At 38.6% G+C, this 23,831-nt stretch overlaps 1 protein-coding gene across 1 annotated transcript; it reads left to right on the forward strand.

Annotated features, from left to right (window-relative positions):
• The first annotated feature begins 14,397 nt into the window (after nt 1-14,397).
• On the forward strand, nt 14,398-21,959 carry LOC104210478 (copper-transporting ATPase RAN1). The gene is made up of 9 exons (XM_009759384.2): nt 14,398-14,788; nt 16,242-16,856; nt 17,340-17,769; nt 17,920-18,245; nt 19,329-19,387; nt 19,498-19,840; nt 20,226-20,426; nt 20,518-20,775; nt 21,435-21,959. The coding sequence occupies exons 1-9, from the start codon at nt 14,519-14,521 to the stop codon at nt 21,909-21,911; spliced, it is 2,979 nt and encodes a 992-aa protein (XP_009757686.1). The 5' UTR covers nt 14,398-14,518; the 3' UTR covers nt 21,912-21,959.
• The last annotated feature ends 1,872 nt before the right edge of the window (nt 21,960-23,831 follow it).

The raw sequence follows: 23,831 nt of genomic DNA on the forward strand, positions 1-23,831 counted from the left end.
ATGTGGGGCAAAAATCGCGTGCTCACAACTACCTTATCTCGAGCTCGAGCAAAACCTCACACGACTGTTAAGTCTAAGAGCTACTCAAACTCAAGTTCAAATGGTCATTCGGGGTCCATCGATCAGAAATCGTCGAGGGCAGTACTTATTATCGGTCCTTACCACCTCAAACTTTGGACTTTAAAAAACAAATTCATAATTGTATGCTAGGGCACTTTGACCCATACAAAAAGATAACAGTTTCAGAAGCTATGGAAGAAAAAAAGTTTTATATATCCATCAAAACCTTTTTACAAGGGCAACACGACCCAATGGAAGTTCTTTACAAAAGGCCAAAGCGGCCTCGACAGAAATACAAAAACTAACTAAAAGCCTAAATGGCCTTGTCATCTCCGGGAGTGGCATCTCTACCCTCAAGGTCTTCTGCACTTTTGGATTCACTCAAGCTTTCGGATTCGTTGTCATTATCGAGATAAGCTAATTTCTCAGCCTCAACTTCAAGCTTCTTATCACCCTCGATCTCGGCCGAAAGATCAAAGCCTTGAGCATGGATTTCTTTAAAGGTTTTCCTCCGAGATTGACACTTGGCGTGGTCGGCAATCCTCTCTACTCGAATCTGAGTGGTCTTGGCAACCTCCTTTGACCGAACCTGAGCAGCTTCAGCGTCAGCCCGGTAGATAGCGACCACTACATCAACATTGGCTTTGGTCGTTTCGACCTCTGATTTGGCCAATTCGAGCTCTGTGACCAGCTTCTCTCGATCATAAATTGTAGAACCCAACTAAGACCGGAGCTCCTCGAAGACCGGAGCTCCTCGATTTTCTTGGCTTGCGCCAAGGTTTTTTCCTTTATATTTCGGAGCTGAACTTTAGTCGAGGCCAGCTGGGCCCGGGCAGTCTCCTTTTCTGAGGGTAAGCGGTCCATGTTCTTTTTCCACACTTCAGCATTAGTCTTTATAGTCTCTACCTCTACATAGAGCTGCCCGATTATGTCAATATTTTGGTGGACCTGCGGGTTCAGATCGTTAGTTACAGTACCCGATTCATCTTTAGTAACTTCAAAGATTCGGTTTACCTGCTCGACCAGGTCAGCATGTTCTTTTTGGGCCACCTCTAAATCAGATCGAAGGCTCTTAACATCCATTTCTCTTTGCTCACTAAGAAGTTTGAAGACATCCTTCTTCTCGGTGAGCCCCTGGATCTCGGCCTCATACCGACTCAGCTCCTCTCGAAATCAGAGGACAGCCTCATGACGAAGCTCCGAAGCCTGCAAACATAGAAGGGAAAGTTATACAAAGGGAGAAAATTTTAAGTATGAAAATTGACAGGGAAATCGGGGATTACTCGGTTTAGAGCCTGTTGGGCTTCGTTGAAAAGACAAAACGCTCCCACCTCATCCATCTGGGCTCGGTCTTCTTCTATGACTAAACACCAAAGGTAGCTGGCCATCCCTACAGGGGCAGCAAGAATCTGGGCATCCTCTAGGACCGTGATAATGATTGTTCGCTTGCACCTGGGATCGGTACTGGGGGCCATAAACTGATTGGTTAGATTAAACTCGAGGAAGCCTCGCCCGAGCTTTTCTTCGAAAACTCAAAGTCACTCAGATCGGTGACATCTTTTACCCTAACAAAACAACCACGGAAAATATACTCCTCTCTGTGGGCTCCTTCCTCGTGAAAAGTCTCCGCGTCCTGAGCGTCGCGTATCATCGAATTGGAAACTGAAGGAAACAAGGGGGAACCCCCAATCTCTATTGCCCCAAGTGGGTCCTTTGAGGCACTGCCTCCGTCTTGGGGAGCCTCAAGCCCGATTTTCACACCAACGTACACCGCCTGTTCAACAGTCTCTTTGCCCCGAAGTAAAGCATCTTCATTTCCTCTTGGCTCGGGGACTTGGGCCGAAGTCTCCTCCTCGACCTCATCAATCCTAGGCGGAGCAGTATCAAAGCCCACCGGTTTCAAAGTTCTCCGAACCTCGGTGCTAGCTCGTGCATGGGCCACCAGCCCGGAATCATCTTCATTCTCTTCTTCTTCATCCTTTTCGGGCTCATCCAGTAGCCAATGAACTGAGTCCATTATTAAAGGGATGGTGTTCCCCTTGGGTTTACGGGTTGTCTTCTTTTTAGGCTTCTGCTCCTTAGAGTTTGCGGAAGTCGAAGCCCTATTCCTCTTCTTCTCCCCCATCAACTTCGAAACATATGACGGGGGAAGGATTTCTTTATCACCAGATGGAGGCCTCATCATCACCTCCTTCCCAAGACCTACAAAAGAAGAGAAATGAGTAAGTTCGGAAAAATACTCGAATAGTGGTCAAATCATTAAGTCGAGGAGAAAAACTCACCATAGCTACTAGCCTCCCATCGACCCTTCACCAAATCGCGCCATGCGCGCTCAGTATGTGTCGATTGTGATATCAGGCTCCTGACCCAGTCCTCGAGTTGGGGGACCTCGCCTGGCATCCAAGAAACAACTACATCCAGTAAAACATCGATAAGAAAGGGTAAAAAAATAAAGACAATAAATAGAAATTAGGGACGGAATCATACTTACGTTTCATATTCCATTTCTCAGGAAATGGTACACTTTTAGCCGGGATCAAGTCTGAGGTATTCACTCGAACAAATCGGTCCATCCAGCCTCGGTTTGTCCTCATCTACGCTCAAGAAAGGTGCCCTGATGGATCGAAATTGAAGCTTTAATAGTCCTCCTCGATAGAGTCGGGGGCTATATAGGCGTATGAGGTTGTCGAGGGTGAAGGGAAGCCCATCGACTTTGCTTGAGAAGAAACGGAGTAATATCACTATCCTCCAGAAGGAGGGACGAATCTGATAGAGGTTTACCTTGTATTTCTTGCAGAAAGCTATGATGATTGGATCCAAGGGACCCAACATAAAAGGGTAAGTGTAAACACTTAAGAACATTTCCACATGGGTGGTGATTGCCTCTTCTAGAGTAGGCACCACCACATGTTTTTTACCCCAATTGCAATCTTTTTTTTTAACCAAGGAGAGGAGTTTTTTGGTTATCGAGCATATATACCTCGATACTGACTCGCATCAGCCCAGCATCGAGGAAGTCTTTTCAACCTTGAAATCAGAATCGAGAACACACCTTCGGGGAAAAAACTCTTCAGGGCGTGGCTCTGCTGCCGGTTCCTCGCCGGCCAACTATGAAGATGAAGTAGTTTCCTTTCGCGGAACAGTTTTAGATGTTTTGGCCATTTTGTTTTTGTAAGCAAGGAAGAATAGAGATTGGAATATTTGGTGTTTTGGGAAGAACAAGCAAAAAAACTCAAAGACATGGAGATATGAAGCTCTGAAGAATGCAAAGAACTATAAAGATTAGAATGAAAGGGATTGAAAGTAAAGTTTGGGCAAAAGAAGGAAAATACATTTATAGGTTAAAGACGACAGTTCAGAACCGGTAGTGGGCGACAACAACTAACATGCATTTAATGCCTCGACATCCAAACCGACGGGATGTTTCAGTACCCATTTGTCATTGGCGTCATGGTCAGGCTCGTTGCTTACATCATGGTAAAACCGAGGTGAAGCTCGAAGATTTAATTCGTTTATTGTCATTACATTCCAAAATATGAGGGGACTATCTTTATGCGGTCAAAATCGGGCTTCCCTAATTTTGTATGGCTAATTAAAACTAGGGTGGCAGACCAAAGCTTGGCCTAGCATTGTATCAAACCATGGCACAGAGCTGGGTTGCTAAGCTTATTAATCAGTAATCGATCAAGAACGAGACCAGTCGTGATCGAGACCAAAATGGTATAGAGATCGAGCGAGATCGAAGGAGGCCTACTAAGGTCGAATAACAAAAAGTCGAGATATCCGTGATCGGGAAAGGATCGTGGCAGAAATCTCGGCACGTATCAATTCAAGACCGGACATTTAGCTAATCATGGGATTTCCTTCTGTATTTAGAATTGCACCATAAGTAAAATTCCTCTACTATATAAGGAGGGGGTTCTAATCATTTTGTACGGAGGAGATTCACGCATAACAAAGGAATACATTACATTTTCTCTTTTAAGCTCTGTTGTTCAGCTCATACTTTTCATTAGCATACTCTGTTGGTTCAAGGGCGATCTAGCTCGAAGGCCATAATCGCTCTTTGTATTGGTTTGCTTTATTTTATAGTTAGTTTCTAACATTAATTCTCATATTTCTCAGTTTGTGCCAAGTGATATCACATATCCTTAAAATCACTTATAAGTTTAATTGTTATTCAATTTTAAAGGTAAATAATGTTACTTCACGTTTTGATGATGGTCAAATATTCTCGAGGAACTAGACAGGGACCGGGTCTTAACCAATTCCCTTGACCGTTGTACAGTCAACTCTACATTTATTCTGCTGCATTGTACCGACAGGCAGCAGTGCAACAACATAACTGTAGTTTGCTAGATGCCAATCTAAAAGATGAAATGTCCCTATCTCTTCTCACTTGCTCTCTCATATATAAACAACATGTTACAAGGTTTGACCTAACACTTTCAAATCAAAAAATCATATTCTCTCAAGTGCTAGCCGTCACTGCTCTCAAGAAGCTCTCTAGAACAAAGTTGCTACAACCTCAAGGACCAGATCCCAACACTAAACATATCTTAGGTCCTTAGGTTTGTTAAGTCTTTGTTATTTTGTTCTTCACTTGTAATCCTACACTACTTTCAAAAGGTGTCTTTGTAGAACAAATTTCAACCATCGTTTGGTTTGGTTTCTTGACTGGAGTTAGTAAAAAATTGTTACTTTGTAATAGAATTATTGCAAAGGGCTTACAATAGAGTTATTGTAAGGGGTGAGGGATTAAGAGTTTAATTCTTAGATTACAATAGGTTGTAATTTGAAATTTGCTCAGTTTAGTGGAGTTGAAATCCTACTAGGGTAGGTCGTGGTTTTTATCCCTTCAGTAATGAGTTTTTCATGTAAATATCATGTGACTTTTACTTTTCATTTATTTACTGCAAAAACAAATAGAGAATTTGGTTCCCTATACTATTTGGTAGACTCCTAGTTTTTATCAATTGGTATCAGACCGGGTTCTTTTTAAAAAGTTAACGCCTAGAAAGGATCTACGTCATGGTTGCTCCACCAAACCTCGAAGAATGACAATCAACCACGAGACCTCCAAGATTGAACGATAAATATTATGGATAGTAGAAAACAAGAATGTATGACTTTATCATGGCTGAGTACTCCGAGCTGTGGACGCGATTTGCGATGGTCCATTTGTTCCTATGAAAGTTATTGGACAAGGAACAAATACTGTCCCAAAGACTATAAAGGAATACAATGATGCTAATCGAAAGGTTGTTGAAAAGAACTTCAAGGAAAAGAAGATTCTTGTTTCTGGCATTAGACCAAATGTATATAAGCACGTATTAGTATGTGAATCTGTCAAGAAGATCTAGGAAGCTCTCCAAACTGCACATGAAGGACCTACTCAGGTCACACACTCAAAAATAGATATGCTTACAACTCAGTATGAACTCTTTAAAATGAAAGAGGATGAGTCCATTCAAAAGATGCATACTCATTTCACATCCATAATCAATGAGCTTCATTCACTTGGTGAAATCATTCCAACCAACAAGTTGATTCGTAAGATACTCAATGTTCTACCAGGTTCTTGGGAGAGCAAGGTTAATGCGATCACTGAAGCCAAAGACATGCAGAATCTGACTATTGATGAGCTTACTGGAAATCCCAAACCAATGAGATTAAGTGAAAGAAAGATCTTGAAAGAAGAGAGCCCAAGAAGGAGAATAACCTGGTTCTCAAGGTTGCCAATAACGACTCAAGTAGTGATGAATACGAGTCACACTCGAAGCTTCCAAAAGATGATTTGAAGAATTGATGGGATTCCAAAGAAAAGAAGTTCCAGCATGAATTTCAAAGAAAATGATTGTTGTATAAGTGTGGAAAGTATGGACACTTCATTAAAGGTTGTCTTCTTCATAAGCAGGATCAGTACAAAACCAACACTGATAAGGTGGCTAAGAGGAACTCGTTCCCTGACAGGAAGTTCAAAAAAAGAGATGTTGGTGACAACGAGGTGAAAGTCCCTCCAAGGATCTAAAGGTGAGGATGACCAAGGCGATACATTTATGATGGTTGTTGACAATGAATCTTCAGAATATGAGTCAATCTTTGCACTCATAGCTAAATTAGATGATGATGAGGACAATGAGGAAGATGATGTAAGTTTTCCTAATGTTCAAAGAAATTTAAAAACTTAGTCTAAGAAAAAATTGACGTCCTTAGCAAATGTCTTGATTGATGCCTATCACAGCCTCATTAATGAGAAAAATGCTCTAACTGAAGAAATTGGTGAAATAGAATAAGAGAGAGATGATACGGTAGTTTCTATTGTAGACTTGAAGGAACATGTGCAAGAAGTAACTAGAGAAAATACCTTGTTGAACAACAACAACAACCCAGTATAATCCCACTTAGTGGGGTTTGGGGAGGGTAGTGTGTACGCAGACCTTACCCCTACCTTGGGGTAGAGAGGTTGTTTCCAAATAGACCCCCGATATCCTTTCCGCCAAGAACTTCCCACCTTGCTCTTGGGGAGACTCGAACTCACAACCTCTTGGTTGGAAGTGGAGGTTGCTTACCATCAGAGCAACCCCTCTTGTCAACCTTGTTGAAAAACCAAATGAAAAAAATAGATGGACACCCCTAAAGGAAAAGAAATGGCTAGTTAGGCTCAACTTGAGCTTGAGAGTGAGCTTAATAAAGTTAAAACAAGTCTTGCTATTGAGCTTGAAAAGAATAGACAACTTCAGAAGGATCTGAAAATGGTTAAAAATGATCTTCATAAGTCACTTAAATGAACCTGGTCCTCTGATGTAATAATGTCTATGTACAAGAGTAATGGTAGAAACAGACAAGGAATCAGGTTTCAACATGATAAAAACTCCTATAATCCCCATAGCAAGTATGTAACTGTAGCTGATAATTAGTTATGTACTCATTGTGGTCAAACTAGCCATTATAGGACTATTGTAAAGCTAAAATTCAGTCTCTACAAAAAAATAAAATTTTTGTTGAAAAGAAACCTAATGTTGAGGAACCTGGTTCTCTGAGAAGCTGGATGGGCAAAAAGAAGTTTGATCCGCCCGTTCTATCATTATAAGGGAACCAAGCTGGCCTGGGTTCCTAAGTCTAATCAGTGATCATGTATGGCTTGAATGAGAGAAAACAGTAAAAAAATGGTACACGGATAATGGCTGCTCAATCATATGACTGGAGGAATTGATGATTTCCTCTCACTTAAGGCCTTTCAAGGTGGGAGTGTGTCCTTTGGAAACGGCTAGAAGGACTATATTCTTGGTGTTGGAAAGATTGACATGACACTCTCCCATGCAATTGAAAATGTGTACTATGTGAATGGCTTGAAATATAGCCGGTTGAGTGTGTCCCAAATTTGTGACAAAGGAAACAAAGCGGAGTTCTTATCAAAATCTTGAACTATCACCAATCTCATAACTGGTGAAGTGGTATTGATGGCAAAAAGGTTCAAGAACATCTATGTTGCAGATTTTAACTCACTGAATGGTGGCGATCTTACATGCCTAAGTGCTATTGATGGTGGTGCTGAGCTATGACATAGACGATTGGGACATGCAAGCTTATCTTTGCTAAACAATCTGATCAAGAAGGACCTGGTTCGTGAGCTGAAAAAGTCAAAGTTCAAGGATCATAAAGTGTATGATACTTGTATAAAAGGGAAGCAGGTCAGGTCATCATTTAAATCAAAGAAGGAAGTAAGCACCTCAAGACCACTGGATCTTCTTCATATGGATATTTGTGGACCTATGAAGATTCCTAGTAGAGGAGGAAAGAAGTACATCTTTGTAATCGTGGATGACTATTCCAGATTTACATAGACATTGTTTTTGAAGACCATAGATGAAACCTTTCCAGTATTTTTTGCATTTGTGAAGCAGATTCAAGTGAAAATGGGATATAATATTGTGAGTATCATATCCAATAATGGAATTGAGTTTGGAAATGCCAAGTTTGACAAATTTTGTGTTGAAAATAGTATAAGTCACAATTTTTTTACTCCTAGATTACCTCAACACAATAGTGTTGTGGAGAGAAAAACAAGACTCTTGAGGATATGGCTAGAAAAATGTTGATCCATAATGGTATGCTAAAGAAGTTTTTGGGCTGAAGTAGTCAACACTACCTATTATTTGATTAACATATGCATGATCAGGTCCCTGCTTGACAAGAGTCCCTATGAACTACTCAATAGGAGAAAACCTAGATAACTTACCTTAGAGCATTTAGATGCAAATGTTTTGTTTTCAACAATGGTAAGGAAGCCTTAGGAAAAGTTGATGCAAAAAGTGATAAAGGTATCTTTCTTGGTTACTCGTCTCAAAGCAAGTCATACAAAGTCTACAATAAAAGGACCCAAAGTGCAGAAGACATGTGCATGTGATCTTTGATGAATCCCACGAATCTAGTGAGAAAGAATAACATGATTAGGAAGATAAGGATGGAGATTTCTCAAAGGTTCTTAGAGAAGCCATATATATTGCCAATGAAAAGACTGATTGGATGAATCAGGTCAAGCAAGGTGATGAAAAAGATGCAGCAGAACCTCCAATAGACACAGAAGAATCTGGTTCCTCTATCACGTCTACCGAAGCTGAACTCAAGGTTGCTGATGCTGTATCAGGTACTCCTGATGCAATACAAATGAGTGGAAGTCAAAATTCTGGTGATGTTAATGATGGTTCAAATATGGAGGAACATTGCCCCTCATATTTTGAAGTTCAAGTATCTAACTAGAAGCACAAAAGTTTACATCCTCTTCAAAATGTGATCACACCCTTGGACTCTGTTATTCAAACTAGGTCACAAGAAATATGTTTTCCTTCTCAGTCTTCTTGTCTCAAACGAGCCTAATAACATCAAGGAAGCATTAAAGATGCTGACTGGATAGCTGCTATGCAAGAAGAACTCCATCAGTTTGAGAGAAACAAAGTGTGGCACCTGGTTCCTAGGCCTTCAAACAGAATAGTGATTGGAACCAGGTGGGTGTTCAGAAACAAGCTTGATGGGTTTGAACAAGTAACAAAGCTAGGATGGTGGTCTAGGGATACAATCAAGAAGAAGGGATTGACTATGATGAAACATTTGCTCTTGTTTCTCGAATGGAGGCTATCATAATTCCCATAAGTTTTGCATCTCATATAGAGTTCAAATTGTTTCAATTGGATGTTAAAAGTGAATTTCATAATGGATATTTGAAGGAGGAAGTATTTGTCAAGAAACCACCTGGCTTTGAATATCATGAACATCCCTAACATGTCTTCAAGCTTGACAAGGCTCTATATGGTTTGAAGAAGGTCCCTCATGCATGGTATGAGAGATTGTCCAAGTTCCTTCTTGAGAATGGCTTCACTAGAGGGAAAATTGACAATTCTCCATTTTTGAAAAAGAGATGGAGAAATCTGCTGATTGTGCAAGTCTATATTAATGATAACATTTTTGGTGCTACAAATGATTTCCTTTGTGAGGAGTTTGCAAAGCTCATGAGGAGTGAATTTGAGATGAGTATGATGGGTGAACTAAATTTTTTCCTTAGGTTGAAAGTAAAGCAAACCTCAAAAGGGACCATGATAAGTAAATAAAAGTACATCAAAGAACTACTGAAAAGATTTGAGATGGAAATTCCAAGACTATTGCTACTCGCATTGCTACTGCTACTCGCCTGGACATAGGCGGACCTAGTCCCCTGTTAATGAAATTATGTATAGGGGTATCACTATATCTCTTTTGTACCTGACGGCTAGTAGACTTGGCATTGTCTTTAGTGTTGGGTTGTGTGCTAGATTTTAATCAAGTCCAAGAGAATCTCATTTGAAGGCTGCCAAGAGAATTCTGAGGCATCTTAAGGGAACACAAGACCTGGTCCTCTTCTATCCCTCAGGAGATAATGTTGACCTAGTTGGATACTGATGTTGATTATGCTGCTATTTGGTGGATAGAAAGAGTCCATCTGGAATGTCACATTTTCTGGTGTCATGCTTGATTTTATGGGGTACCAAAAAATAAAACTTTGTGGCTCTTTTTGCTGCTGAAGCTGAATATGTGGTTGATGCATCCTGTTGTGCTCAATTGTTATGGATCAAGGAACAACTTGAGGATTTTGGTGTATTTACAGATGTATTCCCTTATTATATGATAATGTGCTCTTAATATGGCAAATAATTCGGTGCAATAGGAAAGGACAAAACACAATGATGTGAGACATCATTTCTTGAGGGACAATATTGAAAAGGGTCTAATCTGTATAAAGTTCTGTAAGACAGAGGACCATGTAGCATATATCTTCACCCAAGCGTTGATCAGGGAACACTTTGAAAGAAATCGTCTGGAGTTGGGCTTGATCAAGCTCAACTACGGACTAGTTTCCTCAATGGCTGTCTATGTTAAGAAGGAAAGATACAATGCTAAAATGTATTTTTTGGTGACATCTAACTCAATTCTATACTATTACAGGTATACACACATGGCAATTTTAGGATAAAACAAGTGTGACTGACATTGCAGTTCTAGGAGTTTTTGCTCATGTTTTCAAAAACCGTCAAGGAATCTAGTTCCCGTAACTCAAGTTAGTAGTCTCTTCAATGCTTAAATGCTTTTTAAACTACTTGAGTGCCATGTCACTAATTTATTCCTACCTCTATCCCAATTTTTGAAATCCAAATGTTACACCTCTTCTGAACCGACTTGTTGCCCAAAAACCATTTCTTTTTTCTCACAACTAATCATAACTAGTTTCTTCCATCCTATTTTGAACCCAACTCTATCACCTTCAAAATCCTAACTCCATTGAATCAAAACCCCAAGAAGTCTTAGGTAGATTCAATGTTATCAAAGGCGAAAAGTGTAAAAAAAAACTCGAAGGTCCGTTGGGGTTTTAAGCGCAAAATACAAATAAAACATGGGCTTTATTGAAAAAAGGTGCAACTGGAGAAAACATAAAAATATGTATATATAGAGAGAGTCCAAGACAAATAATTATAAGCATGGATAATAAATATTTGGGCAAAAAAATTGATTTTTTTTAATGATAAAGTGAAATATCAATTGTTTAGTATCGCTTTTCAGGATTACATTCATTGGCAAGAAAAAGTATGACTTAGAGCCTTTATGCGATACTAAAGCACCCATAAAGCGAGGCGAAGTGCTCAACATATTTTGAGCTTCGCTTCAGGGCTTAAGCGTGCTTTAAGCTCGCCTTTGGCAACGCTGGGTAGATTTTGATGAGACTTTTAACTGAAAGGGAACGTGATAGATTTAATATTCTAGAGAATTAGGCTTGAAATTGTTGTTAGGTTTGTAGAAGCCTTGAATGAGGGATCTGAATGAGGGATCTGAAGTGGTGAAGGAACTCAGGGAGAATTGGTGAATGTGTTGGAAAAAAGGGGTACTGAATGAGGGATCTGGTCTTTAAGTTCTTCTCATGATGTTGATTCTAATGATGACCTTTTTTTGGTTGTGTGTTTAAACAAACCTCCAATCCAATAAAAAATATTGGTGAAAAGTAGGTTGATTGATGATAAAGTGGCGTCACCTGCTGATGTGGTGAATGTGGAGGATGAGGAGAATGAAGTTGTGTCACTTGTGAGAAAGAATTCAATGAAGAGAAAAATGGAGAAAAGAAATTCGACTAAGAAAGATAGATGATAAGGGCGAACAAATTGAGAAGAAGAAGAAGAAGAGGGAGACCCGATCGCCCAGGAAAAGAAATGGTAGTATAAGTGAGGAGCTTGGTTCCTTAAAGAAGCAAAAGGTTGAGCTACCGGAGTTGGAGAGGAAAGAGACTCTGAAGTCTCAAAAAAGTATTCTTGGGTAGAGTTTTTGACTTTAATATTGCTGAAAAATAGAGAAACTTAATAGTTATACTTCTTTGTTACTCCAAGTCCCAAAGTTTATGAAGAAGAAGTGAAAAACTTTGCAAATTTATCAGTTACTAATGTTGTATGTGAATGAGACTGAGTTTGTTCTTGATGAGGGGAAGCTTAGGGAGATATTTGGTGTTCCGACTGATGGTTCACTCGCTTAAAAAGGTAGAGAACCAGTTCCCCATGGTCCCTTGGCAAAAGAGAATGCTCAGTTGAAGGCTGAGAATGAAAGATAAAGAAAACATATGGAGGACCTAAGAGAGCAGATGATCATTGATTAGAGGACTGCAAATGAACGAATGGACAATCTCATCAAAGCCTTCGCCCGTTAAGTTTCTTCCTGTCTAGTGATCCATGTTTTTCTCCTTTTCCAAATTTCCTCAAATTCCTATATTCTTTTGATCCCTATATTTGATGATATTGGTACTTTGGTTGTTTAAATTGTCACATTTCAACTTTGGTTGATGATTGAAACTGTTGTATTGTTTGTTATCATTACTCTACTATGGGCAATCACTCTGTTTTATGCAATGATATTCACTTGTTGTTCTTGTTACTGTTTATGATGTGTTGCCCAAGTGGGATAAGTTAATATGGCTGAACTTCTTTTTGCTTGTGCTTCTTCTGTTAATTTTTTCAATGATGCTAAAGGGGGAAAGTTCAAAGGGGATAGAATAAAATTAAATTGACGGCCAAAGGGTATGCCATGTTATACGTGAAAGATATTAGTCTATTGGTCTGTTTCGCATGAGGAATATTGCATTGTTGTAATCATGTTGATTATCGACGTGATCAGTAGGGGGACCATGTAAGAAATCTGGTTCTCAGGAAAAATATCAATTCTGGGTTTGTCATCACCAAAAAGAAAAAAATTGATAAGTTATGCTATTTCGTGTTTTGACAATTCACCAAACACTCTTGAGGAACAAGATATGTTACTTCATGTTTTGATGCTGGTCAAATGTTCTCAAGGAACCAGATACGAACTAGATGTGATTAGTTCCCTTGGCCGTCGTATAGTCAACTCTACAACTGGAAAAGCTGTTTCACTATACCGACTGACAACAAATATATTACTTCACGTTTTGATGCTGGTCAAATATTCTCGAGGAACCAGATAGGGACTGGGTGTTAATCAGTTCCCTTGGCCGTTGCATAGTCAACTTTATAACTGTAAAATCTACTGCACTGTAACGACTGACAGCAGTGCAGCAATACAACTGCAGCTTGCTAGAGACCAAATTAAAAGATAAAATGTCCCTATCTCTTCTTACTTGCTATCTCATATATAAACAACATGTTATAAGGCTTGACCTAACACTTGCATATCAAAAAATCATATTCTCTAAAGTGATACCCACCACTGCTCTCAAGAAGCTCTCTAGAACAAAGCTGCTATAACCTCAAGGACCAGATCCCGACATAAAAAATATCTTAAGTCTTTAGGTTTGTTGAGTCTTTGGTATTTTGTTGTTCACTTGTAATCTTACACTACTTTCAAGAAGAGTCTTTGTAGCACAAATTTCAATCATCGTTTGGTTTAGTTTCTTGACTGGATCTAGCCAAGATTTTTTGCTTTGTAGTAAAATTATTGTAAAAGGGCTTATAATAGTTATATTAAGAGGGGGGGGGTTAGTAGTTTAATTCCTACATTGGAACATGCTGTAATTTGAAGTTTGCTCGGTTTAGTGGAGTTTTTATCCTACTAGGGTAGATCATGATTTTTAATCCCTTGAGCAAGGAATTTTCTATGTAAATATTGTGTGTCTTTTACTTTTCGCTTATTTACTGTGGGATCAGATAGGGAACTTAGTTCCCTATACTGTTTGGTGGACTCTTAGTTTCTATCACCATCTTTCAAACATTATAATTATGAATAGGTACAACCCATCCATATTTTTCATCAAATCCAAAGTAAAGAACAATTTTTCTTTCCTTTTAAACTCTGTGAAAAGATATAATTTTTGAAAAATTATTAAACTCAACAAATATGTTAACCTTGTTTCAAGAAGCGACTCACATGAAGGCGCTCAAACACACCATGCATTTACCACTTTCACAAATTAAATACTCCTATTTGAGTTTAGCAATTAGGTTTTTCCAAAATTTACAACTTTCACAAAACTATTCATAAGGCCAAAATATGTACTTTGTCCATTTCAATTTAAATGACATGCTTTTTTATGTTACAAAAATATATTTTTACAAAATATTATGACTACTAAACTTTTGATCTTTAAGCACTACATATTTTAAAGATCTTTTTTTTTTCCTCTTAAACTCGGTACAAAGTTAAACTATATTATCTAAGCACAAATTCTATATACAGTAGTATTTCTTCCGACGCACAAGGACATTCTCGTCAATTCATGAATATTCTCTCTCCTCTACCCTTTCCCCTTTTTTGTTTTTTTCTTTTCCATTTTCCAGAATTCCCTCTTTGTATACTTACAAATTCAATGTCTTCCCACTTCCATGATCCCTATTTTCTCTCGCTACATATGCATATGCATATATTATACTCCATACAAAAAATCATTACATACATGTGATTCTCTCGTGGGTATTAGATGGCTCCTACAATGAGGGACGTGCAGTTGACGGCTGCCGGAGATGGCGCCTTTGAGGAAGTCAGATTATTGGATGCTTATGACGAAGAGGATTCCGATAAATTGAACGGTAATTTGAGGAGGATTCAAGTAAGAGTTTCGGGAATGACGTGTGCAGCTTGTTCAAATTCCGTGGAACAAGCTTTGATGGGGGTTAATGGTGTTTTTAGAGCTTCTGTTGCTTTGCTTCAGAATAAGGCTGATGTTGTTTTTGATCCTAATTTGGTCAAGGTTGACTATTACTTCATTGCTTCTTTCAGCTTAATTGTTTAGTTGTGTTTTTTTCCCTTTATCATTATTTTTGTGGGGTGTTGAATAAATTAGGAGTTTTGAGTTCAGTTTTTAGCATTATTGCGATCTTTATGCTTTTTTGGGGACATGGGTTGGCATTAATTCCTAATTCTTTTGGGGGGGTTTTAGTGGGTTTGTTGTAAAGCTTGGATCTTTGTGTGATTTGCCTATGTGATGATATTTTTCCTTTTTCAGCTTCATGATTATATTACCTAACTGTGGTTTGCTTTGCTGTGACATGAAATGGACCTCATAACACAAACTGATATTCTGTCATGGGGGTGCAAATTATAGGCTTAAGGAACGAGAAGCTGATTTTTATTTTATGTGGCACTATTTACTTATTAGTTCGTTCAAAAAAAATGACACCTTTCTATGTTTGGAATTTATTTGACTTTTAACTTCTCAATTTACTATTAGTGACATGCTTTTTAGCCACTACTCGTGGCATGTTTAAGACCATAAGTTCCAAAAGTCTTTCTTTCTTTCGTAAATTCCGTGCCTAGTCAAACTACACCAACTAAATTAAACAGAGGGAGTACTAAGTTACAACTGTCTCTCCCAATAGACTATTAACTAGGTTGCCACCATCTTTTTCTATTGGTGGAAGTAAGTTGTTTGCCTTGATGGAGCCGTTCATTTCTAAGTTTGATATGCAACGGAATTGAATTCACTTTGCTCCTAGCAAGTGTTAGTTTCATGTTCATTATTAATATATACTTTCTGGTATGTAGAATTTATATCTGATGAACATATGACTGCAAAATGCAGCTAGTTTGGGATTGAGAGTAGGTAATTGATTAGATTTATGACTACAAACAAGTGAACTGGGATAGACTTTTAAAATATCTCAATAGTTTAAGCTAAAAATTATGTGTGTAGGTTGATCTTGAGATGCCTTCTTTTTGGTCTTCTTTTAATTTATCATCTACATTTTAATTTGGTTGGGTTTGACTGCGCATATTAATCATGTTTTAGCTTTCTGTTGTGTTTTTTGGTTTAAAATCAAGGAAATTCCGCTATATTCAAGTTTGTATTTCCCTGTTAGACTTGTCTCTTAACAGTGCCTTAGATTGTTGGACTGACATCTTTTAGTTCCATATAGTATTCTTGTCTGGCTTGCAGTTTCAAAATATGAAAAGGAGAAGGAAAATAGTCAGGACGCCCACGGGATTCTCTGGTTAACCTAAGAAAAATTGGCATGACTATCTGTTCTTCATAAAACTGTTATTAGTAAATACATAAATATTTGTGCTTTTGGCTGGTTCTTGCTGAGATTGTGGCAGTGCTTTGTTCTACTGTTAGCATTGTCAAACACCATCATGATTTTTTTTAATGGTGTATATTAGCAGCTAGATGCAAATATCAAACCATTGTCCCCTTTTATTTTCAGGATGAAGAGATTAAAATTGCTATAGAAGATGCTGGGTTCAAGGCAGAGGTTCTTGAAGAACCTAGTGCATCTTGCACAAGCCAACATGGAACTGTATTAGGACAGTTCACGATCGGTGGTATGACATGTGCAGCTTGTGTAAATTCTGTTGAAGGTATCCTAAGAAAGCTTCCAGGAGTAAGAAAGGCAGTAGTTGCTTTGGCTACATCACTAGGCGAGGTTGAATATGATCCATCCATAATCAGTAAAGACGATATAGTGAATGCAGTTGAAGATGCTGGTTTTGAAGCTTCCTTTGTACAGAGCAGTGAGCAGGACAAGATTGTACTTGGGGTGGTTGGAGTATCTGCTGAGATGGATACGCAGTTGTTAGAAGGCATTCTTTCCAAGTTGCATGGTGTCAAACAGTTTTATTTTGATAGGATATCAAGAGAACTAGAAGTTGTCTTTGATCCTGAGGTTCTTGGCTCAAGATCCTTAGTTGATGGTATTGAGGGAGGAAGTGGTGGAAAGTTTAAGTTGCTTGTTAAGAACCCTTACACAAGAATTGCTTCTGGAGATCTTGAAGAATCCTCAAGCATGTTTAGGCTATTCACAGCAAGTTTGTCTCTCAGTGTAAGTTACCCTTTTCGCTACTGTTCTAGAACTGCAATCCTCTCCTCTGTTTTTTACCTCCCTCCTCTAGTGCCTGCCTATCCCTTCCCCCTCTCCTCTGGATGGTGCAGGAAGGTTGGAAGGGCACGACTTAAATGTTCTATTGGAGACTTCTAACTGATAGGCATGGTTTCTGTACAATGAAAACTAGGCTAGGAGTTGCTATCCCTGCAAGAAAGGGAAATATCCTGTCTGCCACCACCATCATTAAAAATTTATGTAATTTGGAGTTTCAAACTATAAGACTCCTTATCCTTAATGTTAATTCTTTTAAGCCAGATGCTAATCTGGAAATTGTTGAATGAGAAATGTGTGCTTGTAACTTCCTATTATATGCTGGGATTGACTCGCGGTGCTGCTAACAGTTAAAACTGTGTCCATCCTCTTTTTCTCCATTCAGTTGTTAAGACTTTTTGTTATCTAACATCTATATATTTGTGCCAGGTTCCTCTATTTCTCATGCGAGTCGTCTGCCCTCACATACCTCTGCTTTATGCTTTATTACTTTGGCAGTGCGGTCCCTTCCTAGTGGGTGATTGGCTAAAGTGGGCTTTAGTGACTATTGTCCAATTTGTCATTGGTAAGCGTTTTTATGTTGCAGCAGGAAGAGCACTTAGAAATGGTTCCACAAATATGGATGTCTTAGTTGCAGTGGGAACTACAGCTTGCTATGTTTACTCTGTATACGCGCTACTTTATGGTGCAATTTCTGGATTCTGGTCTCCCACTTACTTTGAAACAAGTGCCATGTTAATAACATTTGTACTTCTGGGAAAGTACTTGGAAACTCTTGCAAAAGGAAAGACGTCAGATGCTATCAAAAAGCTCGTAGAACTGACTCCAGCTACTGCTACATTGCTTGTCAAAGATAAAGGTACAAGTATTCAGAATTTCTTTTAATGTTTCAATAATAGTACCTATCAGGATTTTTTCTGTCAGAGTTGCAATATACTATTACCAAAACGCAAAAACCAATGTTGATAACAAAGGACTGTCACTGAAGTTATGTTTAATCTGTCTTTAGGTGGAAGAATCATAGGACAAAGAGAAATAGATGCTTCGTTGATTCAACCTGGTGATATTCTTAAAGTGCTTCCTGGTGCAAAAGTTCCAGTAGACGGTGTCGTTGTATGGGGTTCAAGTCATGCTAACGAGAGTATAGTCACTGGAGAATCTGTTCCTGTTCTGAAGGAGGTCAATTCAGTAGTCATTGGAGGTACAATCAATTTACATGGTTCACTTCACATACAGGCTACAAAAGTTGGCTCTAACACAGTTTTGAGTCAGATTATATCGCTGGTCGAGACAGCGCAGATGTCAAAAGCTCCTATTCAGAAGTTTGCTGACTATGTGAGTATCATTTGGCATATCTTTTGTCAAAATAGTTTCATGACTTTTGTGCAAATTAACTGTTTTAGTGGTGTTGAACTTTATTATATTTGCTTGCTCTAGGACAAATGACTGACTGCATTGGAAAAGCACTAATGAATAATTGAATAAGTCTAAGAATGTCCATGTAGGAGCTACAAACCTCCTTTCTTTCCATTACATACAGTTCATCTATGCTGTCAGATGTTCTCCCAGCATTCCTCTCTAAATGTTGTAGGGGCACAAGTCTAGAGCTGTGGTATCGAAAATAGATGAGAAAAAGAACTCATCTCTTTACTTAGTCAGAGTCATTGTTTTACTCTTTCTATCTGCATGACTGCTTTCTTATATGCTGTCCTGCTATTATCCTCCTGGATCTGTAAAGTGCTTGTTGCAGTTTGATGCTTTGGGCGAAGCATGTTTCTATTTATTTTTTTGACCACATCAAATATTGGATTGCCAATTAGAACTTCCAACAGCTTAAGTAGCTGAAAATCATAACAGTTTAGGTTCGACTAGTAAATTTCTTATTCAGTTTGCTTTTTTTCTTGACCACTAAATTGAACTTCGGATTTTGTACATCAATGGGCATGGCCAAACTCTATCCTTCGTTGTCCTTGTCATGTTTTGTTAATGGAATTCTATTTAATAAGTGTGTGATAAAGGGACAACTTAAAGAGTGAATTTGTTGCAGGTTGGAGTTTATACAACTTCAATAGCATGTCTCAGTGGTCAAGAAACAATAAGCAAACTGAAATAAAGAAATTCATTAGTCGAACCCAAACTTTATCCTTTGCCGTCCTTGTCTTTTCTTGCTACTGGAATTTTATCTAGTAAGTGCATGATAAAGGAACCACTTAAAAGGGTGAATTTGTTACAGGGTTCGAGCTTATACAGCTTCAGTAGCATATCTTAAGTAGTACTTAAAGTATCAAAGAGCGTCTTCACTTCTTTATCTTTTCCTCTTTTGATTTTTGAATCTGCAGTTGAATTCTTGATCTAGCATTGTATTTCATGTTGTGAGCTGCCAGAATTTTCTCATTATGGTTATCTTTTGACTTTCAGATTGCAAGCATTTTTGTCCCGACAGTTGTAACTTTGTCTTTATTTACGTTCTTGGGATGGTGAGCTTCTCTTAACTATTCAATTTGCAATTGTCTGCTATGCCATAATATATCACCAATCATTTTCATGTTGTGTGCCTTAATACTGGATAAGTTATTACACTCACCAGGTATGTTGCTGGGCTTCTTGGAGGCTATCCAGAAGAATGGCTGCCAGAAAATGGCAATTATTTCGTGTTTGCTCTCATGTTTGCAATATCAGTTGTGGTGATTGCATGTCCATGTGCACTTGGTTTGGCCACTCCCACTGCTGTTATGGTTGCAACAGGGGTTGGTGCCAGTAATGGTGTGCTGATAAAAGGAGGAGATGCATTAGAGAGGGCACAGAAGATTAAATATGTGATATTCGATAAAACAGGTACTCTGACCCAGGGAAAAGCTACAGTTACGACAGTAAAAGTTTTCACAGAGATGAATCGTGGAGAATTACTTACACTTGTAGCTTCAGCGGAGGTACATTCAAATCCTCAAGCTAGTTTCCTCACCTTTTCCTTGTTCTCTTTTGATACTATCTATATGCTGCTTTCTTAATGAAAAAATAAGTAAGAAAGTAAAATACTGTTAACAAAGAGCAGTCACTTCTGAAATAATGAGAAGAGCACACAACATTAAAACAAAGAGCGTTCTGTTCTCTTTCTTTTTCCTTCCTTTTCTTCCTTCATAAACCACTACCTGATTTCTATATCGAGCTTTTAGCAGCCTTTTTTTCTCTCGCTAAGGCAGTCATTTGTTGCTATGATGTTTACGTCCAATATGGCAATGCCGTTCATTTAAACCAGCTGTAATGTTCCAAGAACTACTTTCTAACATCAACTACAAAAATATGCTTTATATGTAGGCTAGCAGTGAACACCCCTTGGCTAAAGCCATACTGGAGTATTCTCGCCATTTCCATTTCTTTGATGAACCTTGTGACACCAAGGAGTCTCAAAGTAACAGTGAACAAGCCAAGTTCTCTGGATGGCTTCATGATGTCTCAAATTTCTCTGCCTTGCCTGGAAAAGGCGTGCAATGCTTCATAGAAGGGAAATGGATCTTGGTGAGTTCATTGATATGTGTAGATTTCTGGAGAGGAAGATAAGCTTTCTGTAATCAGGAAATAGTGTTGATTTCTTATGTTGCTGTGACAGGTTGGTAACCGGAAGCTGATAACAGAAAACGGGATAACCATACCTTCCAATGCAGAAAGTTTTGTTGTAGAGATGGAAGAGAGCGCCAGGACTGGCATTCTTGTCGCACGAGATAATACTATCGTAGGTGCTATCGGGATAGCAGACCCACTGAAGAGAGAAGCAGCTGTTGTTGTAGAGGGGCTCCTGAAAATGGGCGTCAAACCTGTCATGGTCACTGGCGATAATTGGAGAACAGCTCGTGCAGTTGCTAAGGAGGTGTGTATCTTAATTCAAACTGATAATACAAATGTTTATATGCAATGTAATATTAATTTGCCAATGGAGTATAGAGAAACTGATGCCTCAGTTCAATTCCTGGAACTAGTCTTTTGCTTTTCTAATTCTCTTCCTTCCATTTTCCCCATGTTTGACTTGCTTCTTAATAATATTAAGCCATCAGTGCAACTATACCTTGAAAAATAAGGCCCACCCTTCTGAAACTTAAAATTGTTCACAGCTATGTGCTAAGCTGACTTCCATCAGCTATGGACTTCCTGTAATAAGGCTGAGCAAAGTTCACATGCATGTTCTTCTTAAACAGCTGTAATGATGCTTATGGTAATTTGTGGCCATTGATTCCTTGTCTTTGTTGAACTGTTGGTATTTGAGAGAATCCACCATATGTGAGAGTGATGCGGAAGGTGCGAGTGCTATGAGATAAGTACAGAGATAGTTATCCATGATGTAGCCAGTTTGCTGAGCTCAAAGTTGCTATAACAGGGGTTGCAGTATCATTGAGTTTCGTTACAAGGCATTGTATAGATGCTGTACCATTTGAGTTTTATTCCATGCACATGCAGTTTATCGATGATCCTTAGACAGGCTACAAATTGTAGATTAAATGCAGTAGCTTTGCTTGTCGTTTTGCATTGCAGGTTGGCATTCATGATGTTAGGGCAGAAGTATTGCCTGCAGGAAAAGCTGAGGTCATCCGTTCATTTCAAAAGGGAGGAAATGTAGTTGCTATGGTAGGTGATGGAATCAATGACTCGCCTGCATTAGCTGCTGCTGATATCGGTATGGCAATTGGAGCAGGGACTGATATCGCAATAGAAGCTGCTGAATACGTGTTAATGAGGAGCAACTTGGAGGATGTTATCACAGCTATAGATCTGTCAAGGAGGACATTTTCCCGCATTAGATGGAATTATGTCTTCGCCATGGCATATAATGTGATTGCGATCCCAGTGGCTGCTGGTGTTTTCTTTCCTTTAACAAAGCTCAAGTTGCCACCTTGGGTAGCTGGTGCATGCATGGCTATGTCATCTGTAAGTGTTGTATGTTCTTCTCTGCTTCTAAAAAGATACAAGAAACCCAGACTTACTGCTATACTGGAAATAACTGTAGAATAGGAATAAGGTAAAAAATGGTAATAAAATTGAGCAAGAACTGGAAATCAAGTCTTTTTGTGTACTTCTCTAACTCCCCCCCCCCCCCCACGGGCCTCTCGTTTCCATTTTTAATCATTTTCTTAGTTTCCATGGTGGGTGAATTTTCTCACCATGTAGTGTAAGTACGAAAAAACTTATATGCAGTGCTGGTGTTTGCACCAAACTACATTAGTTAACTTTGGTTAAATTGAGGTGACAGTGTATATATATATATAAAGTAATCATGGTTAGTGATAGAAGGTGCATATGAAAGACACAATTTGTATGTTTATTGGTTGGTTTGGTGTAAACACAAGTTGTGTGTGTGTGTGGGGGGGGGGGGGGGTTTAAGATTCTTCGAAACATTTTGTAGGGCCTTGAACAAGAAGAGGCAAAAATGAGTGGATAGGAAATATAAATTGTACAAAGTTGTTCTAGCCTATGTTGCGCAGACTCTCCAAAATGCTGTCGCACTCGTGTCTGGTCCTCTAAAATATACTATTTTTGGAGGATCACGCACCCGGCGATATTTTTCGGAAAGTCCGAGCAATATAGGTTCGAGCTGAAATACTTGGAATAATTCTACCATTTGTACTAGGAGTAGCCTTTTTAGTGCTAGTTGAACGTAAAGTAATGGCTTATGGCCACCATTGAAAAGGTCATCATGTAGTAGGATCATTTGGATCGTTACCACCTCTAGCAGATGGTTTGAAATTGACTCAAACAGAAACTATTTCATCAGGCAATGCTAATTTCTTCCTTTTTAGAAAGGTTCCAGTGTCTACATTTGTGTTAAATTTAGTCACTTGTAGGGGTTGACGTTTGCGAAATTTAGATTGTATATGAAAATTTCGGTTTTGATTTTTGACTTTTGGATTGAAGAAAGTACATTCCAAATGCAATCCAAATAAGTTTGGATTGGATTGGTTTTTTTAATTTATTTTTAAGATAAATCGGTTTGGATATTTTGAGTTTTCTGGTGTAAACCATATGAGTTGAGCTACTTCTTACAAAAATAACATCCAGATAAGGTGTTTCCAATTGTCCTAATAGTTCATCACTCTCACGACAAGCATCCAAATCCAAATAAAGTATTCACGTAAGCTATTATTACCATTATCAAGGAAACACCATACAAGCACCAATAAGGCCGTAAGAATTAACAAGTCAAACATAGTAAAATCTTGTCCAAATAAAAAGTGTTTAGCAGTGACTTGGTAAGTATTTGTGATATGGGTAGTATTTGTGATATGGGTAATGGGCTAATATCTAACAGGTAGGGCTAAATATAAGGCAGGGGTGTACATAGGCTGTAAAAATTGCACGGGGCACCTTATTTGGTCGCCCCCATTTAACCTATACCCATTTTTTTTTAAAACTTTTAACTTGTACCTACTTTTTAAACAACTTCAGCCCCCTTTCTCCAATTCCTCCTTTGTTTTCTTCTTCTTCTTCTTTCCTTTTACGTTCAGTTTCGTCTGTTGGATATTTGTTTTCATTTTATTTTCTGTAACTAAGGGAAAATATAACCATTCGTTGTGATCTGGCAAAGTTCAACTCTATCTGGAATCAGCAAGACGATATCTTGGCAAAATTTCTTTGTCAGCTATAAATGTTATTACTAGTTAAGCTTAATTAGATACACCAAAATTAATGCCTTCCTTTTGTTTTGGCCTGAGCAATGGTAAATCAAACCTGCTTGTTTATATATGTTTGAGAACTCAATATGCATCCATCATAATGATCTTAGTTCCACCTCCTTTAATCCTCTTCTTCAACTGGAACGTACCACGATGGTATGTGCTCCGAATTGCTCAGTGTGTAGTTCAGCAGAACCTCTTCATCACACATTGCTGAACAAAACAAAACTTCAGCTCTAGAGCTGTAGTTCGCCAGTTACAA

The sequence above is a fragment of the Nicotiana sylvestris genome, chromosome 2 (assembly GCF_000393655.2).
Source record: "Nicotiana sylvestris chromosome 2, ASM39365v2, whole genome shotgun sequence".
Classification (NCBI taxonomy): domain Eukaryota; kingdom Viridiplantae; phylum Streptophyta; class Magnoliopsida; order Solanales; family Solanaceae; genus Nicotiana; species Nicotiana sylvestris.

Coding starts and splice junctions, on each gene's coding strand:
- LOC104210478 (XM_009759384.2), top strand. CDS start 14,519: ATGGCTCCTACAATGAGGGACGTGCAGTTGACGGCTGCCGGAGATGGC. Junction 20,427..20,517: donor TAGAAGGGAAATGGATCTTG/GTGAGTTCATTG, acceptor TTGCTGTGACAG/GTTGGTAACCGGAAGCTGAT. Junction 20,776..21,434: donor CTCGTGCAGTTGCTAAGGAG/GTGTGTATCTTA, acceptor TTTGCATTGCAG/GTTGGCATTCATGATGTTAG.